The sequence below is a fragment of the Hippocampus bargibanti genome, linkage group LG05 (genome assembly GCF_051943395.1).
Source record: "Hippocampus bargibanti isolate YZ-2025 linkage group LG05, ASM5194339v1, whole genome shotgun sequence".
NCBI lineage: Eukaryota > Metazoa > Chordata > Actinopteri > Syngnathiformes > Syngnathidae > Hippocampus > Hippocampus bargibanti.
The window spans coordinates 26,964,822-26,987,405 of record NC_142738.1 but is presented as its reverse complement, the minus strand read 5'-3'; the positions used below and the strand labels follow the sequence as shown (position 1 = coordinate 26,987,405).

General features: G+C 41.0%; 1 protein-coding gene across 1 annotated transcript; it reads left to right on the top strand.

Annotated features, from left to right (window-relative positions):
• The first annotated feature begins 216 nt into the window (after nt 1-216).
• LOC148898360 (aminopeptidase Ey-like) lies at nt 217-21,917 on the top strand. Its single transcript, XM_088997533.1, has 21 exons — nt 217-567; nt 3,407-3,713; nt 4,103-4,245; nt 4,361-4,497; nt 5,530-5,656; nt 6,656-6,810; nt 7,707-7,820; nt 7,927-8,070; nt 8,204-8,269; nt 12,898-12,963; nt 13,407-13,582; nt 14,321-14,397; nt 14,516-14,649; nt 14,735-14,790; nt 17,962-18,109; nt 18,336-18,427; nt 18,700-18,807; nt 18,878-19,045; nt 19,115-19,255; nt 20,533-20,614; nt 21,173-21,917. The coding sequence occupies exons 1-21, from the start codon at nt 255-257 to the stop codon at nt 21,329-21,331; spliced, it is 2,913 nt and encodes a 970-aa protein (XP_088853659.1). The 5' UTR covers nt 217-254; the 3' UTR covers nt 21,332-21,917.
• Nucleotides 21,918-22,584: the final 667 nt, after the last annotated feature.

The window sequence follows — 22,584 nt, the reverse complement described above, 5'->3', positions numbered from 1 at the left end:
AAAGCAATGCACGTTCCCCATGTTTTCCTCAAAATAACCAATCGAAGTGTTTCTTAAACACATTTTAGTCACATGCAGCTGAATTTTCAAGCACTTCCTTTCAGTGTGGGTGCCTGCAGTTAAACATCCCAGTTAATCCTTCACCTGCGAAGGTAAAAAGGGAGGAGAAATGGTGTGTAGGGCCACGTATAAAGATTGAGCTTTTCTTTATTGCAGACACTGTTTCAGAGTGGAATTGAGCTTCAGGCAGACAAATGGGGAAAGGTTTTTTTATCAGTAAAAGTGTTGGGGTAGTCTGTATTATTCTTGGAGCTGGGGCTGTGGCCACTATTATAGCTTTGAGTGTTGTTTATTCCCAGGAAAAGGCAAAAAATGAAAATCATGTGTCCCCAACAAATGAAGCGACAACTCCAACCACATCGAAGCCGTCAACCACGACAACTACCCCCTCCAACAACCCTTGGGACAAATATCGACTGCCCAAGAGCCTGGTACCAGAAATCTACAACATCACACTGTGGCCTCGGCTTACTCCAGATCCAAAGACAGGGCTATATATTTTTACAGGTAAAGTCTTTATTCATAAAACTTATGAACTATACATTTATAAACCTACAAGACTGCTCCTGGGCTACAGGTTGCATTTTTTAGAATCATTGAAAAAAGTATTTGGTGCTATGTTTCTCATTATTGGGTAATTTGGGACAAGATGTCTATTATCAAGTCATGAATGGTTTTCTCTGGGAACTCCGATTTCCTTCCACAATACAAAACTTGCATGGCAGGGTGATAGAACTCCTTAAATTGTCCCGAGGTATGAGTGTGTGCGAGAATAGTTGTACGTCTGTGTGTGGTCTGTGATTGGCTTGGAACCAATTCAGAGGGCCCCCTGCCTGTTGCCCAAAAATGTCGGATAGGATCCAGCACCGACGCGACCCTTGTGAGGATTAATCAGATCAGAAAATACTGATAAAAAAAAGATAATAGTTTGACCAAAATCCCCAGATTTGTTCATAATCTTTCCCAATATGACCATACCTCATTTTCCAAATTTAGAATTGATAAGAAATTTCAAGAGTTGTTAAGAAGCATCATTTAGAAATGACCTCAAAACTTGTTCCCTCCTATATCAGGGCAAGGGAACTCCACTTCTTGAAAGCCATACAGTATCCTGGCTGTTTTCGATCTCTTTCTATTCCAACATCCCTGATTGAATTGATCTTGATTTTTTTTATTCTTCACCAGAACTTGCTCATGAGCAAATTGTTTGGCTCAGGTATGTCGAAGTAGAGCGAGATCTACAGCAGGCAGGATATAGTTCTCAATGAGCTTGAAAACATCTCTCTCTGTCTGTCTCTCTCTCAATTGTAGATTGCATTCTTTTACACCTTGAACTAATAAACCTTAATCTAATGGCTGTAACTCGAGCAGAACAATTAAGCCTCATTGGTTTGTGGCATGGAAACGACTTATTCCTGCATGTGATTGAAGACCTTTATGGCATGTTTTCCCCCAAAACACCCAGTCTTGTCCATGTTAAAAGTTTCCAGGTATTCCTTGAGAATCAACTTTTAATTTTTCGGCAACTTTCTTGTCTGAACTGGTTGCCATCCATTCTCTCCCACTTATGCAGGGCTGGGTCGCAGGGGACGCTGCTTTCACAGTACAGACAGGAGACATGGCCATATAATCCTCAGGGCCTCCTGCTAATGGGAAATACCCACATCAACTCACCAGGGAGGTTTCCTGTAGGCATACTAACTAAATGCCCAGGCCACCTCATCTTGTTGATATCCATCATGCACTCACTTGGCAACCATCCATCCATACATCCATACATCCACCCATCCATTTTCCAGGCCGCTTAATCCTCATTGGGGTCGCGGGGAGTTCTGGAGCCTATTCCAGCCGTCCCCGGGCACTAGGTTTGGGACACCCTGAATTGGTTCCCAGCCAATCGCAGGGCACACAGAGACAAATAACTATCCGCACTTACACTCACACCAAGGGACAATTTGAAGTGCTCAATCAGCCTGCCACTGGGAAACCAAACTTCAAGATATTTGAAATATTCCACTTTTGGCAGGACCTTATACCTGACCTGTATAAAGGCACTCCAGCCTTTTAAGTGGGAGAAGCGTGGTCTCAGATTTGGAGGTGCTGATTTTCATCCCAACCACTTGACACTCTGCAATGAACTGCCGCAGAAAGAGTTAGAGACTGAGTTAAAGTATCACATCATGCAGGACCTTGCCCAAGTATTTGACCTGATCCTGAACGAAAACCACATTGCTTCCTGAATCTGAGATTCAAACTCCCAATGGACCCTTTCAAATACAGTCATAGGTGTGAGTCGAAACTCTTTCCCAGCAGACCCTCACAATACGTTTGGATCTGCCAGACCGTTATAGTCCCCCACCATCAGAGCTAACACTCCACTAGGTGGTGATCAGTTGACTGCTCCACTGCTGAGAGTTGCCAGATGAGAGGTGCACATATGGATACCTTAATGTTTGAACATAGTGTTCATTGCCCAAATAAACTTGGAAGTCTTTAAATAGAGTGAGAGAGTCTCCAAGGTGAACGCTCTTCTGCACTTCTTCCAAAAACTCCCAAAAGGGTGGATAAAGCTGCTCTTTTTTTCAGAGGCACAAACAACTGTGCCTCCGTCTGGCTGCTGCCCTCTTTTACATTGGAGTGACCCCTAAGGTACAGGTGCAATTGGTAATCTTCGGGGCAAAAAGTATGCCCGCACCAACTCTGTACCTTTCACTGTGGACAACTCCATATTAAAATAGGGTCCTACCTCTCTCTAAAAGACCAGAACCCAAGCATTATTTGGAGGTGAGTCCACCTATTTCTCATTGGGACTTATCTTCTTTCCACTAAGAACCCATATGTTCTGGCTCATTCCTTGCCAGAGAAGTGACATTCCATGTCATGAGGATCTAGCTTTGGTCCATAGCTCACAGGGCACATGACCCCTTTGGGGCCTCAGAAAGGTGGTGAGCTCATGAGGAGTGGATCCACGTTGCCTTTTTGGTTTTGTCCCACTCCATCCCTGGCTGCAGATTGTGGCCGCCTCTGTGACCCTCGTCCAGGCAGAGGTAAACATGATCCAATTATATTGCTCACCATAAAGCTCTTGTGAGCCATGCTTTGTCTGGTCCCTCACCGTAGACCTGTTTGTTATGGATGACCCCGTCAGGATCATAAAGCTTCTAACATCTGACAACTTAGCTCCTGACATAATTTGGGACACTTGTACCCCTTCACTATGGTAAGGTGACAGTTCATGGAGGGGTGACACGGTAATATGTTATTGTAGTTATTTAACATCGTTTTTCTGAAGGTATCATGATAATTAAATCAATTTACCATTATATTATGCTTCATGTAATTCTAGGTGATTCCAGTGTAGAGTTTAAGTGTGCTGAGGAGACAAATCTGATTCTCATCCACTCCAATAAACTGAACTACAGCAAATATGAGAATAACCACATGGCAATGCTCATTCCAATGGATAGTGGATCCAAGGCCCCCTCAATAGTGTCCTCCTGGCTCCAGAAAGAAACTCAGTACCTCGTCTTGACACTGGACAGTAACCTGATGAAGGACCACCGGTACAGGCTTCACACCAAGTTCACTGGGGAACTGGCTGATGACCTTGGAGGCTTCTATAGGAGTGAATACATGGGAGATGGAGGAAAAAAGTATGTGTACCTGTTTCTATTTATGTTTGTCAAATAGCATGAAAAACACATGACCCTTTGTGAAGCATTCACTTGTGAAAGATAACTATTTGCTGAGCTGTTTTCTTATCTATATGACTCTTTATTGTTGTTGCCTTGTTTGATTTTGACAATTCATCAACTGTCACTGCAGGGTGTGATCATTAAATGTGGACAAAGTCTCCTCATTAGTTCTTCTCAATCCAATGTCCTGGGAATAAATAATCTGGCTCAGTCCCTTTGGAACCTGTGGATGGACTCACCATTTCTAGCACTTTGGTTTACTTTTAACCCACCAGTTTTAAGAGTCTCATAGGTGTTTTCTAAAATATTGAATTTCGTGCTGTGATCGTTTCTGTTATTTTTTTCAGGATTGTGGCCACAACTCAGATGCAGCCAACAGATGCAAGGAAAGCCTTCCCTTGTTTTGATGAGCCAGCTATGAAAGCAGTTTTCCATATCACTCTGATTCATGACCATGGAACAGTGGCACTCTCAAATGGCGAAGAAAAAGGTTAAGACACAGGCCAGTGATCATCAGTCAAGATTATTATTACATTTTTTAATGTATTTATTATTTTTAAGATAATAAAAATGAGAAATATAATCCATCATATTGTTCTGTGCAGAAACACGCAATGTTTCCATTGATGATCAAACTGTACTGCAGACAGTTTTTGAACCAACTGAGAAAATGTCGACCTATCTTTTGGCGTTTATCGTCAGTGACTTTGGCTATATCAACAACACGATTGATAACGTCATGGTAATGTATTAAAAAAGATCTCTGTAAGGGAATCACTGTGTATTTTCATGTTTATAGTTAATTTAATTTAATTTAATGTATTTTAATGTATTTTAAGTTATTCTATTTTATTGTATTTTGTTGTGTTTTTTTTAATAATGTATTTTCATGTTTTTATTTTATTATATTTGATTTAGTTTTATTGTATTGTATTGTATTTCTCAGCGAACCTCAGCATACATTTGTTTTCAATGTATTGGGTTCATCAAGACAGAAGCCTTCCGGATAGAGTGAATGCTGGCGCGAATGGCTGCCGCTGCTCACCCGCACAAAAAATCCAGTGACTGGAAAGTGTCCTTGAGAGTTTTGAAAGGCGCTTAGAAATTAATTGTATTATTATTATAATTAATTCTGCAATACAACAAATGTTTTACTCTTTGCATATATATATTCGCCCAAATGAATTGATAGTTGAGATGTGATGCTAAACAAAAAAAAAAAATAGACTACAATGATTTACAAATCACGTTCAAGCTACAATTAATTGAATACACGACAAAGACATTGTTTAATGTTCTAATTGATGCACTTCCATGTTTTTAGAAACTAATCATGAACGTAGATTATGGCTGCAAGATATTCCCAAAAGATGTGATAAGTGGTAAAAGACAGAACCAACATTGAACACCCATGATCTTGTATCCCTCAGGAGGCACTGCATCAAAAGCCACTAAGCTAAACTATTACACAAATATATATTTATCTATATACTGTTTATGGCTTTGAGTGTAAGCATTGAAAGACAACAATAATAATAATAATAATAATAATAATAATAATAATACATTTAATTTCTAAGACTCTCAAGGACACTTTACAATCACGGGATAATAACGTTTTTTTTTTGTGCGGGTGAGCAGCGGAAGCCATTGGTGCCGGCGTTCACTCTACCCGGAAGTAACACAGCAGCAAAGTTATGAAAGAAAGAGGAAAGGAATCCAATGAGATCTGGTTCATTTGTGTATTAGCTTCTTTTCTGTTTTGTGGATGTAGATCCGGATTTTTGCCCGCAAGTCTGCTATTGAGGCTGGCCAAGGAGCGTATGCTCTTTCCAAAACTGGACCAATCCTCAAGTTTTTTGAGAGATATTACAATTCCACATACCCTCTGCCTAAATCAGGTATGTTCAAATGCTACACTTCTGCTTTAAAGAAAATAGATTTTCTTGTATGTGCTGATGATGATATGATGTTATCAGAATCAGAAAGCCTTTAATCGTCCCACAATGAGGAAATTTGCAGTCCATAGCAGCAATTTAAAGGTGGGTGGGGTGGGGGGTGAAAGGATAGGAAAAACAAGATATTCTAAGCATAGTAAAAATGTCAGACTGAGATGTACACTGTAAATGTGCAAAACTGTTTCTTAAAAAACTACATAGTGCAAGCATCAATAAAGGTATGTATATTGATATATGTAGCTGTATTGCATTATGATGTTAATGCTTTATATTTATACAGAGCTAAAGTCGATTGATGACACCTTAAGCACATTTGTAATCAGAATGATCTTCTAAATCAGTGGTTCTTAATCTTGTTGGAGGCACCGAACCCCACCAGTTTCATATGCTCATTCACCGAACCCTTCTTTAATAAAAGTAAAATGTGATTTCTTTTTTTTACTAGTGCATGAAATGAATTGAGTAGCTCAACTTGGCATTGCAAATCACGCAGAGGGGACGCTGACTACCGTCACGTTCCGTGACACATTTAAATCCATGTTTTACATATTTGTCCGATGACTTTCTTTTTTTGCCCAACATACTTACCATGGATTAAAATATTAGGAAGGGAGTCTCACTCAGACACATATACAGCCCTCTTCAAGCGGTCTGATACGGAGGTCTCACTCTGCTGCATACACCACCTGAAAACGGATCAGTAGGGCACCTCAAAGCAGGACGCTTTCAATGACTGTGCCCACTAACTGCAGACTAGACTGAGGGGTGGACATCTGCAGCGGAGGATCCATCAAATCCCTGATACCGACTCACCAAACCCCTAGGGTTCAATCGAAACCAGTTTAAGAACCACTGTTCTAAATAAAGGAAGGCATTTACTGAACAAGAAGTCAGCGTTTCTTTTGCAAATGTAAGGATTTGTTGCATTCTTGCTTCATCCAGATCAGATAGCTCTGCCCGACTTTAATGCTGGAGCCATGGAGAACTGGGGACTAATTACTTACAGGGAGACAGCGCTCCTCTATGATGACGCCTTCTCCTCCAACGGCAACAAGGAGAGGATCGCTTCCATTATTAGTCATGAATTGGCTCATATGGTTGGTTGATATAAGTCTTAACATCACACACTTTTTCAGAAAGGCCGAAAAGTGCACATGCAAATAAGTTAAAAGGGAGCCAATTCAAAATAAAAGCAGACGAAAGAAAGACAATTGAATGAACAACCCTTGCATTTTTTTTGTGTGTGTCAATGAGCTTTCAAATTTGGAGCACATGAATGTCACCAAATTGTGGAGATGATTTGTCATGCTTTAAGTGAAGTAACCTGTACTTTTTTTCCACCAAAAACTGAGGTCTGGTCCGTAACTTGGAATATCTTCATTTAAAATGTCTTCAATTAAATGTAGCGACAAAGGGACACAAGCCCATGTCTTATTGTACCAAGCCTGGATAAATAGAAAGGTTTGTGTCAGGAAGGGCATCCGAATTAAAATTTTGACCAAAACAAAATGTGAATTTGAATCTCATCGGATTAGTCGAGTCCCGGGGTAACAACCACCACCATCGGCACTGTTGACCTATAGGGTACAATTGGAAAATGGACTACTGTTGGTCAAAGAAGGAGAAGAGGGAGGTGTGCCCGTAGGAAAAGAGAGAAATGGAAGGCCAGCAGTATATGAACGAGAGTAGGGACTTTGAATGTAGGAATAATGACAGGAAAAGGTAGAGTTTGCTGACATGATGCTGAGCAAGAAGGTAGACATACTGTGTAAAATGAGAAATTGTAGTTGATTTTGATGATAGAAGTGAGAGAGTTGTCATTGGTGCAGACTTCAATGGACATGTTGGCGCAAGGAACAGACACTGATTCGCTGTTGCAAACTCTGAAGGGAAAAGCTGAAAGGAAAAGAAGAAGAAAATGTCTTTATTTTACTGTATGTCCAGGATCATTATTGAACTGCATTGTGTGCGTCATTCTTTTTTTTCTCTTCAGTGGTTTGGGAATCTGGTCACGCTGAGATGGTGGAATGACTTGTGGCTGAATGAAGGTTTTGCCTCGTATGTTGAGTACCTTGGAGCACATGAGGCTGAACCTCAGTGGAATGTGGTAAGCTTTGCTTTCCAATTCACAACCTCCAGAATCATTCTCACGTTCAATGATGAGGATTTTGATGAAGCACTGTGGCAGTTGGTGGTAATATGTCTTTCAACAGACAGATCTCATTGTGCTGAATGATATGCACCGAGTGTTTGCCATTGACGCTTTGGCTTCCTCTCACCCCTTGTCATCGAAAGAAGAAGATATCCAGAAACCAGCTCAAATCAGTGAACTGTTTGATGCCATTTCATACAGCAAGGTAACATCCAGCATCGGGTCTTTGTCACCCACTGTAACTCTGAAGTGTTTAACATCTCTCAAACTGGAACAAAATAGCATGAAATCATCATCAGATTAGTCACTTGAACACAACTTTTTTCCTTCATCTTTAGGGAGCATCTGTACTGAGGATGTTGTCAGATTTTCTGACTGAACATGTCTTCACAACGGGCCTCAGGGTAAGGATTGTTTCAACCAAGATGAAGAATAGCCCCAAAATGCTTTAAAGACACTTTGCATAATCATGACCTGGAAAAATACTGTCTAATAACACTCGGGCTACCACAAAATATTCTTTTGGTTTTTGACAAATCACCGATAATAGTAGCGTTCTGAAAGATTAAGAGGAAAGTAATTTTGGGCACTGTAATATAGTATATTGTTATGTGTGTTTTATTGTTATGCCATTGTGGCAAAACGTCTGTGTAAGCTCTCAGTCGTACAGGAGTGGTCCATCGATGAGAAGGTTTCTTCAGCCGTCATCTGTACTAATTTGAAGGTTTTGGACGTTTCGCCTCCTATCCAAGAGGCTTCGTCAGCGAAATAAAGTCTGACTGGTCGTATCGGCCCTATTTATATATCCCTAATGTGCAGACATGGCGGCGCCGGACAGAGCTATGATAGGTCCCTACTCTTAGGTTGGTAACACAGAATATCACATAGATAACACCACAGGGTTTGTAGAGAGGATCAAAGACCTCATATTGGAACCTGAGGAAACTTTGGCATCATACGATGTGACTTCTCTCTTTACATCTGTCCCAACCCCAGCAGCAGTCTCAGTGGTGAGGACGAGACTGCTGGCGGACGTTTCTCTGCATGAAAGAACCAAACTTAAAGCGGATCACATCTGCAAATTATTGGAAATCTGCCTTAATACTACGTATTTTCAATTTCGGGAGACATTTTAAAAACAAATTCATGGTTGTGCTATGGGCTCACCAGTTTCACCCATAGTGGCTAATCTGTACATGGAAGAGATGGAGAAACAGGCCCTCACATCCTTCCCGGGGACAAAACCTAGACACTGGTTAGATATGTGGACGATACTTTTGTCATAATTAATAAACAAGAAATTCAATCCTTCACAGATCACCTCAACTCTGTAGACATCAACATTAAATTTACTCGTGAGGACATTAAAGAGAACCAACTAGCATTCTTGAATTGTAAAGTAATTATAAAAGAGGACAGAGCGCTAAAAGCACACTGACCAATACTTACTTTTTGACTCTAACCACCCTTTACAACACAAATTAGGAGTTATCAGAACCCTCCAGCATAGGGCTAAACTAATACCAACTAGCATTGAAGGTAGAGAAAAGGAGTCAAAACACATCAGGAGAGCACTCACTAACTGTGGGTACCCTCAGTGGTCATTCAACAAATGTCAGAAAGAAAGAATAGGGAATGAAACTAATAATTCTCAAGATACAAAAAGGAGTGGAGTCGCAGTACCTTACATTGCAGGAGTTTCTGAAAAATTAAAGAGTCCTTTGGCAACACAAAATTCCTACTTATTTCAAACCGATAAACACGTTAAGGCAAAAATTAGTGCATCCAAAAGATAGGCTACCAAATGAAAAACTAAGTAATGTAGTTTATTCCATACATTGTAAGAATGAAAATTGTAAAGAGCAGTACATTGGGGAAACTCAACAAATTCTCAAAAGACTATCAACATCGCAGGGATAATAATAGTGGGCCTCAATCGGCAGTACATTTGCACCTAAAAGCGAGCAACCACTCATTTGACGACCATGAGGTTAAAATCTTAGCGAAAGAACATAGATGGTTTGAAAGGGGGGTAAAAGAAGTGATTCTTATAAAACAACAAAATCCTTCATTAAACCGGTCTGGTGGGGTGAGGTTCAATTTGGATCGTTCATACAATAGCCTGCTTAGGCAAAACAGGTTAGGCAACATTCGTAATGCTGACGAGGTGATACCGGTGGGAGTGGGGGAAATGGGCCAGTCGTTAGTCAGGAATGTAGGAACAATCAGTGGGGCCACAGGGAGTGGTCCTGTGCTCCCCCCAACCTGAGAGTAGGGACCTATCATAGCTGTGTCCGGCGCCGCCATGGCTGGACATTAGGGATATATAAATAGGGCCGATACGACCAGTCAGACTTTAGTTCGCTGACGAAGCCTCTTGGATAGGAGGCGAAACGTCCGAAACCTTCAAATTTGTACAGATGACGGCTGAAGAAACCTTCTCATCCATTGTGGCAAAAGTGTCGTTTTACTTTGAATGGTATTGTGTGCAAGACCTTGATGGCACTCGTGACTAGCAGACTAATATTGGCAACCGTAAATAAACTACTGGTATTTGAAACTCTCTGAGGAGAGTCAGGTTCTGAATAGGAAAAAAAGACAGTCTGCAGAGGTGCATGATTTGATTCTGTGTGGAGTTTGCATGTTCTGCCCGTGCCTATGTGAGTTTTCTTTGGGTACTCCTTGTTTCCTCCCACATTCCATATACATGTTTGCAAGGGAACACTTTGTTAATGGAACACTATGAATTGTACCTTCAGGTAGGTGTGGGTGTGGATGTGGATGGTTGTTGTTCATCTTTGTGTGCCCTATGATTGGCTGGCAACCAGTTCAGAGTGTCCCCCGCTTACTGCCTGAAATCATCCCTCCAGCATGCCGACAACCTTCGTGAGCCTTAAAGGACAACCGACATCTCCGGACAAGTTTTGTCCATAATTTGTAAAATTGCTTCAAATGACTTCTACTGAGGGCGGCCCGGTAGTCGAGTGGTTAGCACACCGGCTTCACAGTGCAGAGGTCGCCGGTTCGTGTCCCGGTTCGGCCTCCCTGTGTGGAGTTTGCATGTTCTCCCCGGACCCGCGTGGGTTTTCTCCGGGTACTCTGGTTTCCTCCCACACTCCAAAAACATGCATGGCAGGCAGATTGACCACTCCAAATTGTCCCTAGGTGTGAGTGTGAGAGTGACTGTGATTGGCTGGCAACCAATTCAGGGTGTCCCCCGCCTCGTGCCCGAAGACAGCTGAGATAGGCTCCAGCAACCCCCGCGACCCTAATGAGGAATAAGCGGTACGGAAAATGAGATGAGAGATGAGATGAGACTTCTACTGAGCGTATTTTACAAAGATTCCATCGCATATAGCTATATTTTACGTTTTAAGACTCGCGCTGAATATTCCGGAAGTCTTGTTTTTGAGTTGGTGACGAATCCTCACCCTACGTCACTGAAGGAACGCCCCTGACCAATCACGCCCATCACGTCAATGCATTTTCCTGTACTTGTTTGGTCTGAAAACGTCGTGTTGCACCAAAAAGAGGCAGAAGAGGGCGACAAAGCTCCATGTAAGGAGCACACAGAGCTTGGTCGCCATTTTCTGCCTCTTTTTTGTGATACATTTCCCCCCAATGTTGCCTCAAAATGGCAGCGAATAAATTATTTAATTGATTGCAAACATGCATGCTTTCCTCTTCAGAACGATTTGAATCATCGTCATAACTGGATGTGTAACACGAAAGCATATTCTCAGAATCTGAATCCATTGTTTTGATTTTCGAGCAATGCAAGATGTCTTGGCGTGACGTCAAGAACTGGGGGCGGGACTTTTTGAAAATGCCTAATTCGCAGTTCGATTTTTTGCAGATTTTGGACACTTTAAATCATTTTTATTGGTGTTTTGCATCTGACTAAAAATATCATACTGCTTGTTTTGGGTAATTTAGATGCTATAAAACATTTTTCTAATGTCAGTTAAGAAATAAAAAAGTGATGTCGGTTGTCCTTTAAGATGGATATGCACTTTTCGAAAAACTGGGCCGGTGTTTTTTTTTTGGGACATCAGATTAGATGCATAAAGTGAGGTCAACGATGGCAGATACAGTAAAGTCTCGTTCTATCAATATCGGTTATATCGATAGTACCGCTTATTACGATACTATTTCTATGAACGCAAGGAGAAAATTACATTCGCGCAGGGTCGGATATATCGACGGCGGTTAGGACGGCGGAAAAAATCATTGGCACCGCCCTACCCACTCTCGAGGACTTGCACACTGCAAGAATCCAAACAAGGGCGCGGAAAATCCTACTGGACCCTCCGCACCCTGCCCACCACCTTTTCCAGCTACTCCCCTCAGGCAGGCGCTCCCGATCCATGCGCACCAAATCCAGCAGACATTTAAACAGCTTCTTCCCCCAAGCCATTAACTCTTTGAACTCTTCAACAGTAGCCAAAATGGAACTGTATAGTGCCACTTAGCAGTTTTTTTGACAACGATACTAGTGCAGCGTGTTCTACCGGAAACAAATTCCTTGTGTGATCTACATACTTGGCAATAAAGATGATTCTGATTCTGATTCTGATTCGATAGTCCCGGTTATATCGATATTTTTTCGGACTCCCAAGAATATCGATATAACGAGACTTTACTGTAGTTTTTTTTCTCAGAATGTACGAATCGTGTGAGAAGTAAATTTACATTGTAAAAGTGTTAGTAAAATCCACTCATTGAAGCCACTTGTAACCGTAAACACTGAAGTGTCACAGGGTTACAACCCCAGTAAGGTTGGCACGAACGGCACAGTAGTGCCAATGTTCTATTCCGTATTCCTGATAAGTGATCATAACTTTTTCAAATATGGACAAAGATTTGGGGGGAAAATGTTGAAACTTCTCCTTTTAAAATGTATGTTTCTGAACGTAGCCAACATGGACATATATAATAATACTATATATAAACGGAACCAATGCTGAGCGTGTCAGAAAAAAAAATATATATACAGTTTTTGTCCCCCTCCCCCACCTTTTTTTCCCGTCAGACGTACCTGGCTGAATTTGCTTTTGGAAATGCAGTTTATACAGACCTGTGGAACCATCTGCAAATGGCAAGTATTTTTTATGCATCAAATATTAAACAAACAAATAAATAAATACACAAATAAAAAAATACCCCAAAACTTCAAATCGTGGCACACTCTCTATTAGACACTATGTACAAGTATGTGACTGTGTGTGTTGTCTTTCACCATCTAAACGTATAATAACCTTCACGACAACCATATTTTGTCTAATTTGTTTTTATATGAGGACAGTTTTGTTTTATGCTCCATGCTTGTCTTCATTAAGCCAGGGCATGATTTTACTTTACAAATACGTATCTCTTAGTACGTAAGAAAAAAAACAATCTCAAAAATTATTCTGGGAATGCAGACCCCATATGATTGTTCTGCAGTTTAATTTTACTTCTACCATGTAGCGGAAGTATATTTGCAGGACAGTAACTTGTGAATTAATGAAACAAAGAAGAAAACAATTTCTGTTTCTGCAGGCTGTTGACAATGTGGGCTCTGGCGATCTTCCCGCAACTGTCCATAATATCATGAACACATGGGTACTGCAGATGGGCTTTCCAGTGATTACAATCAACACAACGACTGGAGTTATAAGCCAGAAACATTTCCTCCTGGATCCTGACTCCGAAGTTACTGCTCCATCCCCTTACAAGTATGAACTGTGTTGGGTTATCATTATTTTTTAGAATGTCTTCATCCAAATATTTTTTTACATCTGAGTGAATCAGAATGATTTCATCTTGACCAACAAATAGTAGTTATTTGCAAATCGTGTAGAGAAAATGTCCCAAACTGTCATGATCTGGTTGGCAACCAACGGGGGGCGCTGTCGGCCCCGCCTGCACCTGCACAGGTGCTGGTCGTCCCGATCAGATTGGCGACCAACGGGTAGCGACGTCAGTCCTGCCTGCAGCCTCGCAGGTGCTGGTCGTTTTAATCACTGACACTTAAAAGGACACCCGGCACGACCATCCGGTGTCGGTTCATTGTTTGCTGCATGTTTGTTGCATGCTTTGTCTGGAATTGCATGCATTGTATGCTGTGCATGTGTTTGTTTAACCTTGGCGGACTTTTACACTTGTTTTCTTTTGATACTTTGTATTTTTTTCCGTTCAGATGATGTTGATGTTTTACATTTTGTTGCTGCTGACCTTTATTTTTATACAATTTGTCAAACAATCTCCTACTCACTCCTGCCTGCTTTTTGGGATCCGCACCAGCCATCACCACCTAGCAAAACGTGACACAAACACTTTTTGCAGGTATACTGTATCTGATATAAAAATCCCCCAAGAGCAATTCCTCATTTGTGTAATTAACTAAAAAGAAAAACGGAAACGATCTGACGGTAGATCAACCCGCTTTGTATAATTAATTCCATCTTTTGCAGTTATGAATGGATTATACCCATCAATTGGATGAAGACCGGAGACACCCAAGAACGACTATGGCTCGATGCCAAAACAGGTAATGTCTATGAGCCTTTTCAAACATATGTGCATCCCGGGCCATGACAGCATTAATTTTGTAAATAAAAAAGATATGATAAGATATGATAATCTGTCAAAACATTTTGCCTCTCTAGATACAATCGAGTCCATGAAGTTAGTAGGGTCCGAATGGCTCCTGGCCAATCTCAATGTGATGGGTTACTACAGAGTTAACTATGACCAAGTTAACTGGGACCGGCTGTTGGAGGTTCTAAGCACCACTCACGATGTAAGAAATTTTGTGACATCATCACACTTTCTCTTCCCCTTTTGGTTTCAGTCAAGTGATAAGACTTTTGTGATGTTTTCTCAAGACCATTCCGGTGATCAACAGAGCTCAGTTAGTGGATGATGCCTTCAACTTGGCAAGGTATACACCGTTCGTAAACATTGACATCATCTGCTGGTAAATTAAAATGTTATCAAACAATGATTGATCATGAAGTGATGATGATTATATGTAGTCCATTTAAGTTAGTACTACTAATAATTGAGATGTTGGAGGGAAAAGCCACTTATTGTGTGTAAAGCGGGAGACTCTGAGCCCAAATTCACTGAAGGATTGCCACGTCTGCGTGCTACCTGGCAGAATTTTCCACGGTGTGCATGCATTATTTGCAAGAATTTAACGGAGGTCATATGCATAAATTTGGTGGAGAAATTGCCCACCTCTATGCTAATGAGACTCATTGATAAGCATCGTCGAATTCACTAACACCAGCGTTAATACCCGCACACAGTTTGAGTCAAGCGATAGAAAGCTGGTGTCACTCCGTGAAAAGAATCACAGAGCGGGCATCGTTCGGCCAGGCGGAGCCAACGTCCACAACACGCAATTCACACTCTGTGCAGGGAGCTCCATTCTGTGTAAGGGGACCCATCTTGACCTGCGAAATCGCTCAGACATGTACAGTACAGTGAGACCTCAGCTTACGAACTTAATTGGTTCCCAGACAGAGTGTGTAAGACAAAAAGTGTGTATCACAAAAAAAAAAAAAAAAAATACCATAGGAAACCATTAAAATGGGAATAATCCGTTCCCAGGTTTCCATAAAACATACTTTTCAACTAAATAAGCCTTAAAGGGCAACCAACGTCACTTTTTTGTTTTTTAACTGACATCAGAAAAACGTTTTATAGCATCTAAAATACCCAAAACAGGCAGTATGACATTTTTATTCAAATGCAAAACACCAATAAAAATGACTTAAAGCACAGGTGTCAAAGTCAATCCGGCCCGCCACATAATTTTTTTCGGCCCACGAAAGCAAATCAAACTTGTGAAATTCCAAAACGCTTGCTAAAATCCGAACCAAAATTTCATATTTTTGGATGTAAACCACAATCACAGTCATTATTCTTGACTTCAGATTTGAAAACTAGTTATTCATTAATTTTGTGTGTGCTGTATATGTAATATGTGGAGGGGATTAAACATTCTAATGGCTTCCCCAAATTCATAACGGCCCTGGAGAGGAATCCATAACTACAATGTGGCCCGCGGCAAAAAATTACTTTGACACCCCTGACTTAAAGTGTCCAAAATCTGCCAAAAATTGAGCTGCGAATTGGGCATTTCCAGAAAGTCCCACCCCCAGTTGGTGACGTCACGCCAAGACGTCTTGCATTGCTGGAAAATCCAAACAATGGCTTCAGATTCGGAGAATATGCTTTCTTGTTACACATCCAGTTATGAATATGAATCAAATAGTTCTGAAGAGGAAAGCATACATGTTTGCCATCGATTAAAAAATTATATGTGCCATTTTGAGGCAACATTGGGGGAAAATCTCTCACTCCAAAGAAAAAAGAGGCACAAAATGGCGACCTCCAGTGGCCACCTCCGCTTCCACAGGCTGATAAATTCCTGATATGGAGCTTGGAGTCCCTCTTCTGGCGGCTTTTGGGTGCAACACGGCTCTCAGACCAAACATGTACAGCAAAATACATTGACGTGATTGAAGGACTGCTACAATGTCTTTTTTTCGGTCAGGGGGCGGTCCTTTCATGACGTCACGTACGGACTCATCACCAACTCAAAAACAAGACTTACTGAATATTCAGAGCGAGTCTTAAAAACGTAAAATATTGCTATATGCGGTGGAATCTTATTAAAACACGGCCAGTAGAAGTCATTTGAAGCCATTTTACAAATTATGGACACAACTTGTCCGGAGACGTCGGTTGTCCTTTAAAACTACACACAACATACCTTATTTTATGGATAATAAATGTGATATTATATTGTAATGAAAGAAATACACTGCCCTGTATAATCAAGTCACTTTATTTACATTTGTGATGGTCGTTGATGGCTCTCAATTGACACCTGTTGCTTTCTGACTTGTAAGGTCTTACGAAACTGGGGCAGCACATTATCATTCATCGTGTTGATGATTCTCATAGCCTTTTCTGGATGGAACTGTTCAATAAAAGCCCGCACAAATCAAATCTTCTGTGTTGAGGACCTCATTATGGTCAGCAACAAGCTCCTCAATGTCATCTGCATCCACTTCAAGTCCCGCAGGTGCTGGCAGAGATGCTCAGCAGGTCTCTGCGAGCTGTGTCTCTTTGAGGCTGTGAGACCGAGATGAGTCTGAGATGATTCTGCCCCGTGGTTCGCCCAATCTCTCTGTCCCGCGACAGCTCCTTTTATACAATTTTTAAGCGTGTGCTATGCGTCAGGGTGAGACGCACATCAAGGAGATCAAGGAAAATTATCTGCAAAAAGCTCCTCGGCGATCGATGTGTGAATTCAGAGAGAGGGGGCGTGGAAAGTAGCGCTGGCTGGCGCACTGTTCGGCCGTGTGCTTCCGCCGAAGATCTGAAGATCACTCCGCCAGATCCGAAGAGCACTCCGCCAGCCGTGGTGGGTGTGTATCGCGAAAAGTAGTGCGTATTTCAATGTTTAATTTTCATAAATTTGACATTCGTAAGAAAAAAAGTTCGTAAAATAAGGTGTTCGTAAGCTGAGGTCTCACTGTATATGATATGTTATCTGCCATCTGTACTTGTTTGAAGGTGTCGGACATTTCACTTCTTATCCAAGAAGCTTCGTCATCGAACTAAAAATTTTTGCTGGTAGCTTTGGCCATATATATATATCCCTACTGTCCAGACATGGCGGTGCCGGACTCTGCTATGAGTGGTCCCTGCTCTCAGGTTCCCTGAGGCTACATTGATTACTTCTATTGTCCTGACTGATTTCCTCTATTGTGCTGCCTTATTATGGAGTCTACGACTGGTCTGATTGCCCCATTTGCTCTGGTACCACCTCATCAGCATAATTAAGCCATGAACTTCACAATGCAATCCATGTTTACACCGAGATTCACTTCACGTGTTACACAGCCAATGACTTACTAGTAAAGTAGACTGTTCATTCCATTGGATGGATAAAACAAGTCAATCACCAAATAGCATCTCCTCATGTACACAACTGATTTGATCGTGTATTAAATATAATCCATGTAAAAAAAAAACATACCATTGGTTTGGTATCATGTTGTACTTATCTTCACAACTTCTTCCACCCCAAAAGGGCAAAGATCATCCCCACGGTGCTGGCTCTTAAAACCACGAAGTATCTGGGCACAGAAACTGAATATATGCCTTGGGAGGCGGCCTTGAACAACCTGGACTTCTTCTATCTCATGTTTGATCGGAGCGAGGTTTACGGTCCCATGCAGGTGAGGGTTCTTCCTTTCGCCCAAAAAAATACAAGAAAATGCACTACATTGAATCTATTTCGAAAGGGGCACCTCTCAATCCAAGCAAAAGGGTAGAACTTTGAGCAGTAGCTGCACTTAAGAACCAGATGGATCACCCTGAGTATCTGTGCGGCGTGCATGTAGTCCAAACATGATTGCAATATGCATTTCTCAACGGATTCAAGGAACTTCTTGTCATTTTTAGGATTATTTGAAGAAGCAGGTCATCCCACTCTTCAACCATTATAAGAATATTACTGATAATTGGATCAAAGTACCCAAAGGACACATGGACCAGTGAGTAAAATTTAAAGCAAACATTTGTTTATGCCCCTGAGGTTCAATGATTGAAACTGTCCCACTGTAATTTTATGAGACATGCATCTTGAATAATTTGTGGCACCTTTATTCTTTTAAATTACAATAAATTACTTCCGCAGGGACTGTTGGTATCCATACACAAGCAGTTATGCATGCGAGGCTAATGCCCAGCATGCATGACTGATCCTTTGACCAAGGCAGGTGTTGTTTCTCCAACATAGCGCGTGTTGATAACTTTTGTCATGCAGGTACAATCAGGTGAATGCCATCAGTCTGGCTTGCAGGACAGGCCACCAGGAATGCCAAACTCTGACCAGCGCCTGGTTCAAACAATGGATGGATGAGAAAATAAACCCGTAAGTGAACAATAAAATGTGTCCATTTTGTGTTTTAATTGTGGTCTGACTGAAACACTATCGGTATCAGAATACACCCCAACCTCCGTTCCACTACGTACTGCAATGCCATCGCAGAAGGGGACGCTAAAGAGTGGGAGTTTGCCTGGTCTGAATTTCAAAACGCGACCATTGCTAGTGAAGCGGAAAAACTCCGTGCTGCACTGGCCTGCACAAAGGAACCTTGGCTGCTGAATAGGTACGGTCGGCCGCCATCGCTCAGTCGTCATTTAAATGACAAAAATGAATTTGGTGGGTGTTTTCTCAGATACCTGGAATATACGCTGGATCCAAACTTGATTCGAAAGCAGGATGCCACCTCCACAATTGTCTACATTGCCAACAATGTGATCGGTCAGCCTCTGGCTTGGGACTTTGTCAGGGCACATTGGTCATACATTTTCACCCAGTGAGTATAATGTAATCATTTTACATTCTTTGTTCTGACAAAATGAAGCCTCATGAAAGTTCACAACGTAAAAGTTTAAGAGTGCTGAAAATGACTTTACCACCAAAGAATAAAAGATTGCAGCTACATCAGTATATGGTAGGTCAGGGAACTTATTTATATAACGTTTAACTAAAAGGGCCGATAGTAATAAAATGTTCTCAGAATACATACCGAGATAGAGGCTCCCGCGGCGAACTCGTTTGACTTGATTGATTTGCTGTTTCGTGATAGTCTGTGTCCATCCATTTTCCGTACCGCTTATTCCTCATTAGGGTCGCGGGGGTGCTGGAGCCTATCTCAGTGAGTGAGTGACTGTACAACAGTCACTCACACACACTCACACCCAGGGACAATTTGGAGTGGTCAATCTGCCTGCCATGCATGTTTTTGGAGTGTGGGAGGAAACCGGAGGACCCGGAGAAAACCCACGCGGGCCCGGGGAGAACATGCAAAGTCCACACAGGGAGGCCGGACCGAGACACGAACCGGCGACCTCTGCACTGTGAAACTGGTGTGCTAACCACTGGTCTAGGTTGGGCCGCCCTGACAAATTTGGACATACAATGGACACATTTTAGTTTTTCCGTACAGATTTTCTTGTACGTCGTACACGTCTTAAAATGCTTAATAAACGTACTTTGTATGGCAAAAAAGCGTACAGGTTGACAGGTATGCTGACTGTTGCTCTCAAGCCAAATGCCAGAGTTCAAGTTAACAATCCATCCGACGCTTAAATCACAAGCTGAAAATACAACATGCATTTTTGAACCCTTGATTCAAGTGTTAAGTTTGTACTCACAACCTGACACAAGTCCTATAAAAAGGGGCTTGAAAAAGTTGCACTAATTAATTTTGAAAAATTACCAAAAATCAATATATGTATATATTTATGCAGCTTCCAATACATCATACCAGCCCCCACATAAAACCCTTTCTGACTGGGAATTGCGATTATTTATTTGTGTTTTTTGAAACATTTTTGGGGGGTTTAAAACTCAAATTAATTTCAGACAGTTTTTTTTACAATCAACTATGCTATACTATTACAAAATTGCTTTTTCAACATTACGTCATTCTTAAGTGAATGTTGTTTTACTTTGCACTCCAACCGCCCCTGAAAACATATTTCTGACAACACTCCAATTTCCTTGTACTGTTACAATCACTGCTTGATCGATAGCCAATGTAAAATGATCCCAGTATCATGATACATTCTTGTCTTTCTTCTCTTTCAGGTATGGCGGTGGATCTTTTTCATTTTCCAACCTCATCAATGGAGTCACCAAACGGTTTTCCAGTGATTTTGAGCTTCAACAGGTTCAATTTTTAGGATATCCTAAAATTTTAAGACTCATTTTCAGTCACCATTTTTGAGTGTACATTGAGACATCGGCGCATAACCTAATATTTCTCATGAACCGTATAATCATAACGATAAATTAGTTCTGTTCGTGTCACGCACTTACTCACATGTTCACATGACTGGCATATGTGTGCCTGCCGCATTTCTAATATTGGGTTATAAAAAATAGATGATATTTTTGACACAGGAAAAGTGTGTTTAAATTGTGGCAGGGGTGGTATCACGCGATTTTGGTGTACGTATTTGATTCAGGCTCATGCTAACAAATTTCGGTGGTCTGCATGTGTGGCCGATGTGTTGATACTCTCCCTGTTGGTCATTCCCGAAATAAATTCATTGAATTTATGATAATTATTACCATCTTACAAATATTTGAATACCACCCTGTCACATATGCATCTGTTTCAGTGGCAAACAAGCAGTTCTGTGAATGCATGTTATTCTGCCCAACATCATTTCAAACGCGTGATAATTTTTTCTGATAATGATGCATACTTTCTTTGCCATTACAGCTAAAGGAATTCAAAGAAAATAATGCGGAGGTTGGTTTTGGCTCTGGGACCCTGGCACTGGATCAGTCCATCGAGCGAACCGTCGCCAACATGAAGTGGATAGCAGAGAACGAGAAAAGTGTCAAAGATTGGTTTGAAGCTGAAGCAAAACTGCTATGATGTCATCAGTTGCCACCAAATTTAAAAAAGTTTTTTTTGTTGAACAGATTTTTTTTAAATGTTGATCCTTTTTGCTTGACAGATCAAGCACATTTTTTTACATCACCCTCCGTACCCTCACCTCCGGAAAAATAATCTTAAAAATTGGATTGGATTGGATTGGATTTGCCTTTATTAGTCTCGCAGTGGAGAAATTTACATTTCACAGCAGCAAAGTTATGAAAGAAATGAAAGTGAAATGAAAATGAAAGATTAGTTTTGAATTTTTTGCCTGTCAAAAGGAAGATGCCTCTGACCAATGAATCAATAGACGATTCAACATTTCAACATTGAAAGGACAACTTTTGTGATTGATGTTTTTTTGTGTATTAGAATAGGTGATTTGAATTCACAATCGTAAAAACAAAAATCATACTTTTGAAAAGTTTTGTCACTCAAAAATAATTTTGAGACAAGTGCTTGGAATACCAGATTGTGTAGTATAATGGCCTTATTTATTTTTGTAGCATTTATCATGCACTACAGCTTAATGTTTTGTCAAAGGCGACCACATCAATGTTGTCCAATAAATGTTTCATGATGTTTACTCATTTTGTAACTAGTTACTTTTTTTAAACAGACTGAATACTTCATGAAGGCATATTTCATGTGACACAGACCAAGAAATGTTGCAATTTATGTATATATTAAATTTTATTAAGTATATAATAGTTTTTGCTTCTGTAGAAGATGTAATTATATTAGCGAATTGTATTTGCTACCACGCACGGAGCATACTTTGAGCATGTGCAGCCGATTGGCAGTCATACGAAAGTCCTAGAGTAGAGTTACACATGGTGGCGTTGCATTCCCCCCCTGAACGAGACGGAATTCCAGAAGTTGTGTTATTGAATGAACCCACTCGCACAAAGCGACACAAAAGATAGACTAAACTTTCAACTCATTTCATGGAACTGAAATTGTACGTTTTGTTGCGTTGGACAAACGTTTCAAGTTTCTGTCATTTTGGCACCCATTTACTTTGTATAAGTGCTTGACGATGCTAAATGTGACTGCGGTCAAACGGGCCTCCACTTGCAAAGTTGAAGTTAAGTGAGCCTCCACTGGCCACAGCGATTGTCACCGTTGTTTATTAAAGTAGCCTGCCGACAGTGGGCCACCTTCAAAATAAACTCAATTCAACGAACGCGTGCACGTTTGTGGTTTGGATTTGTTGCGCTAGATATTCTGGCAGCAGTCCTAGCGTTTTAAAC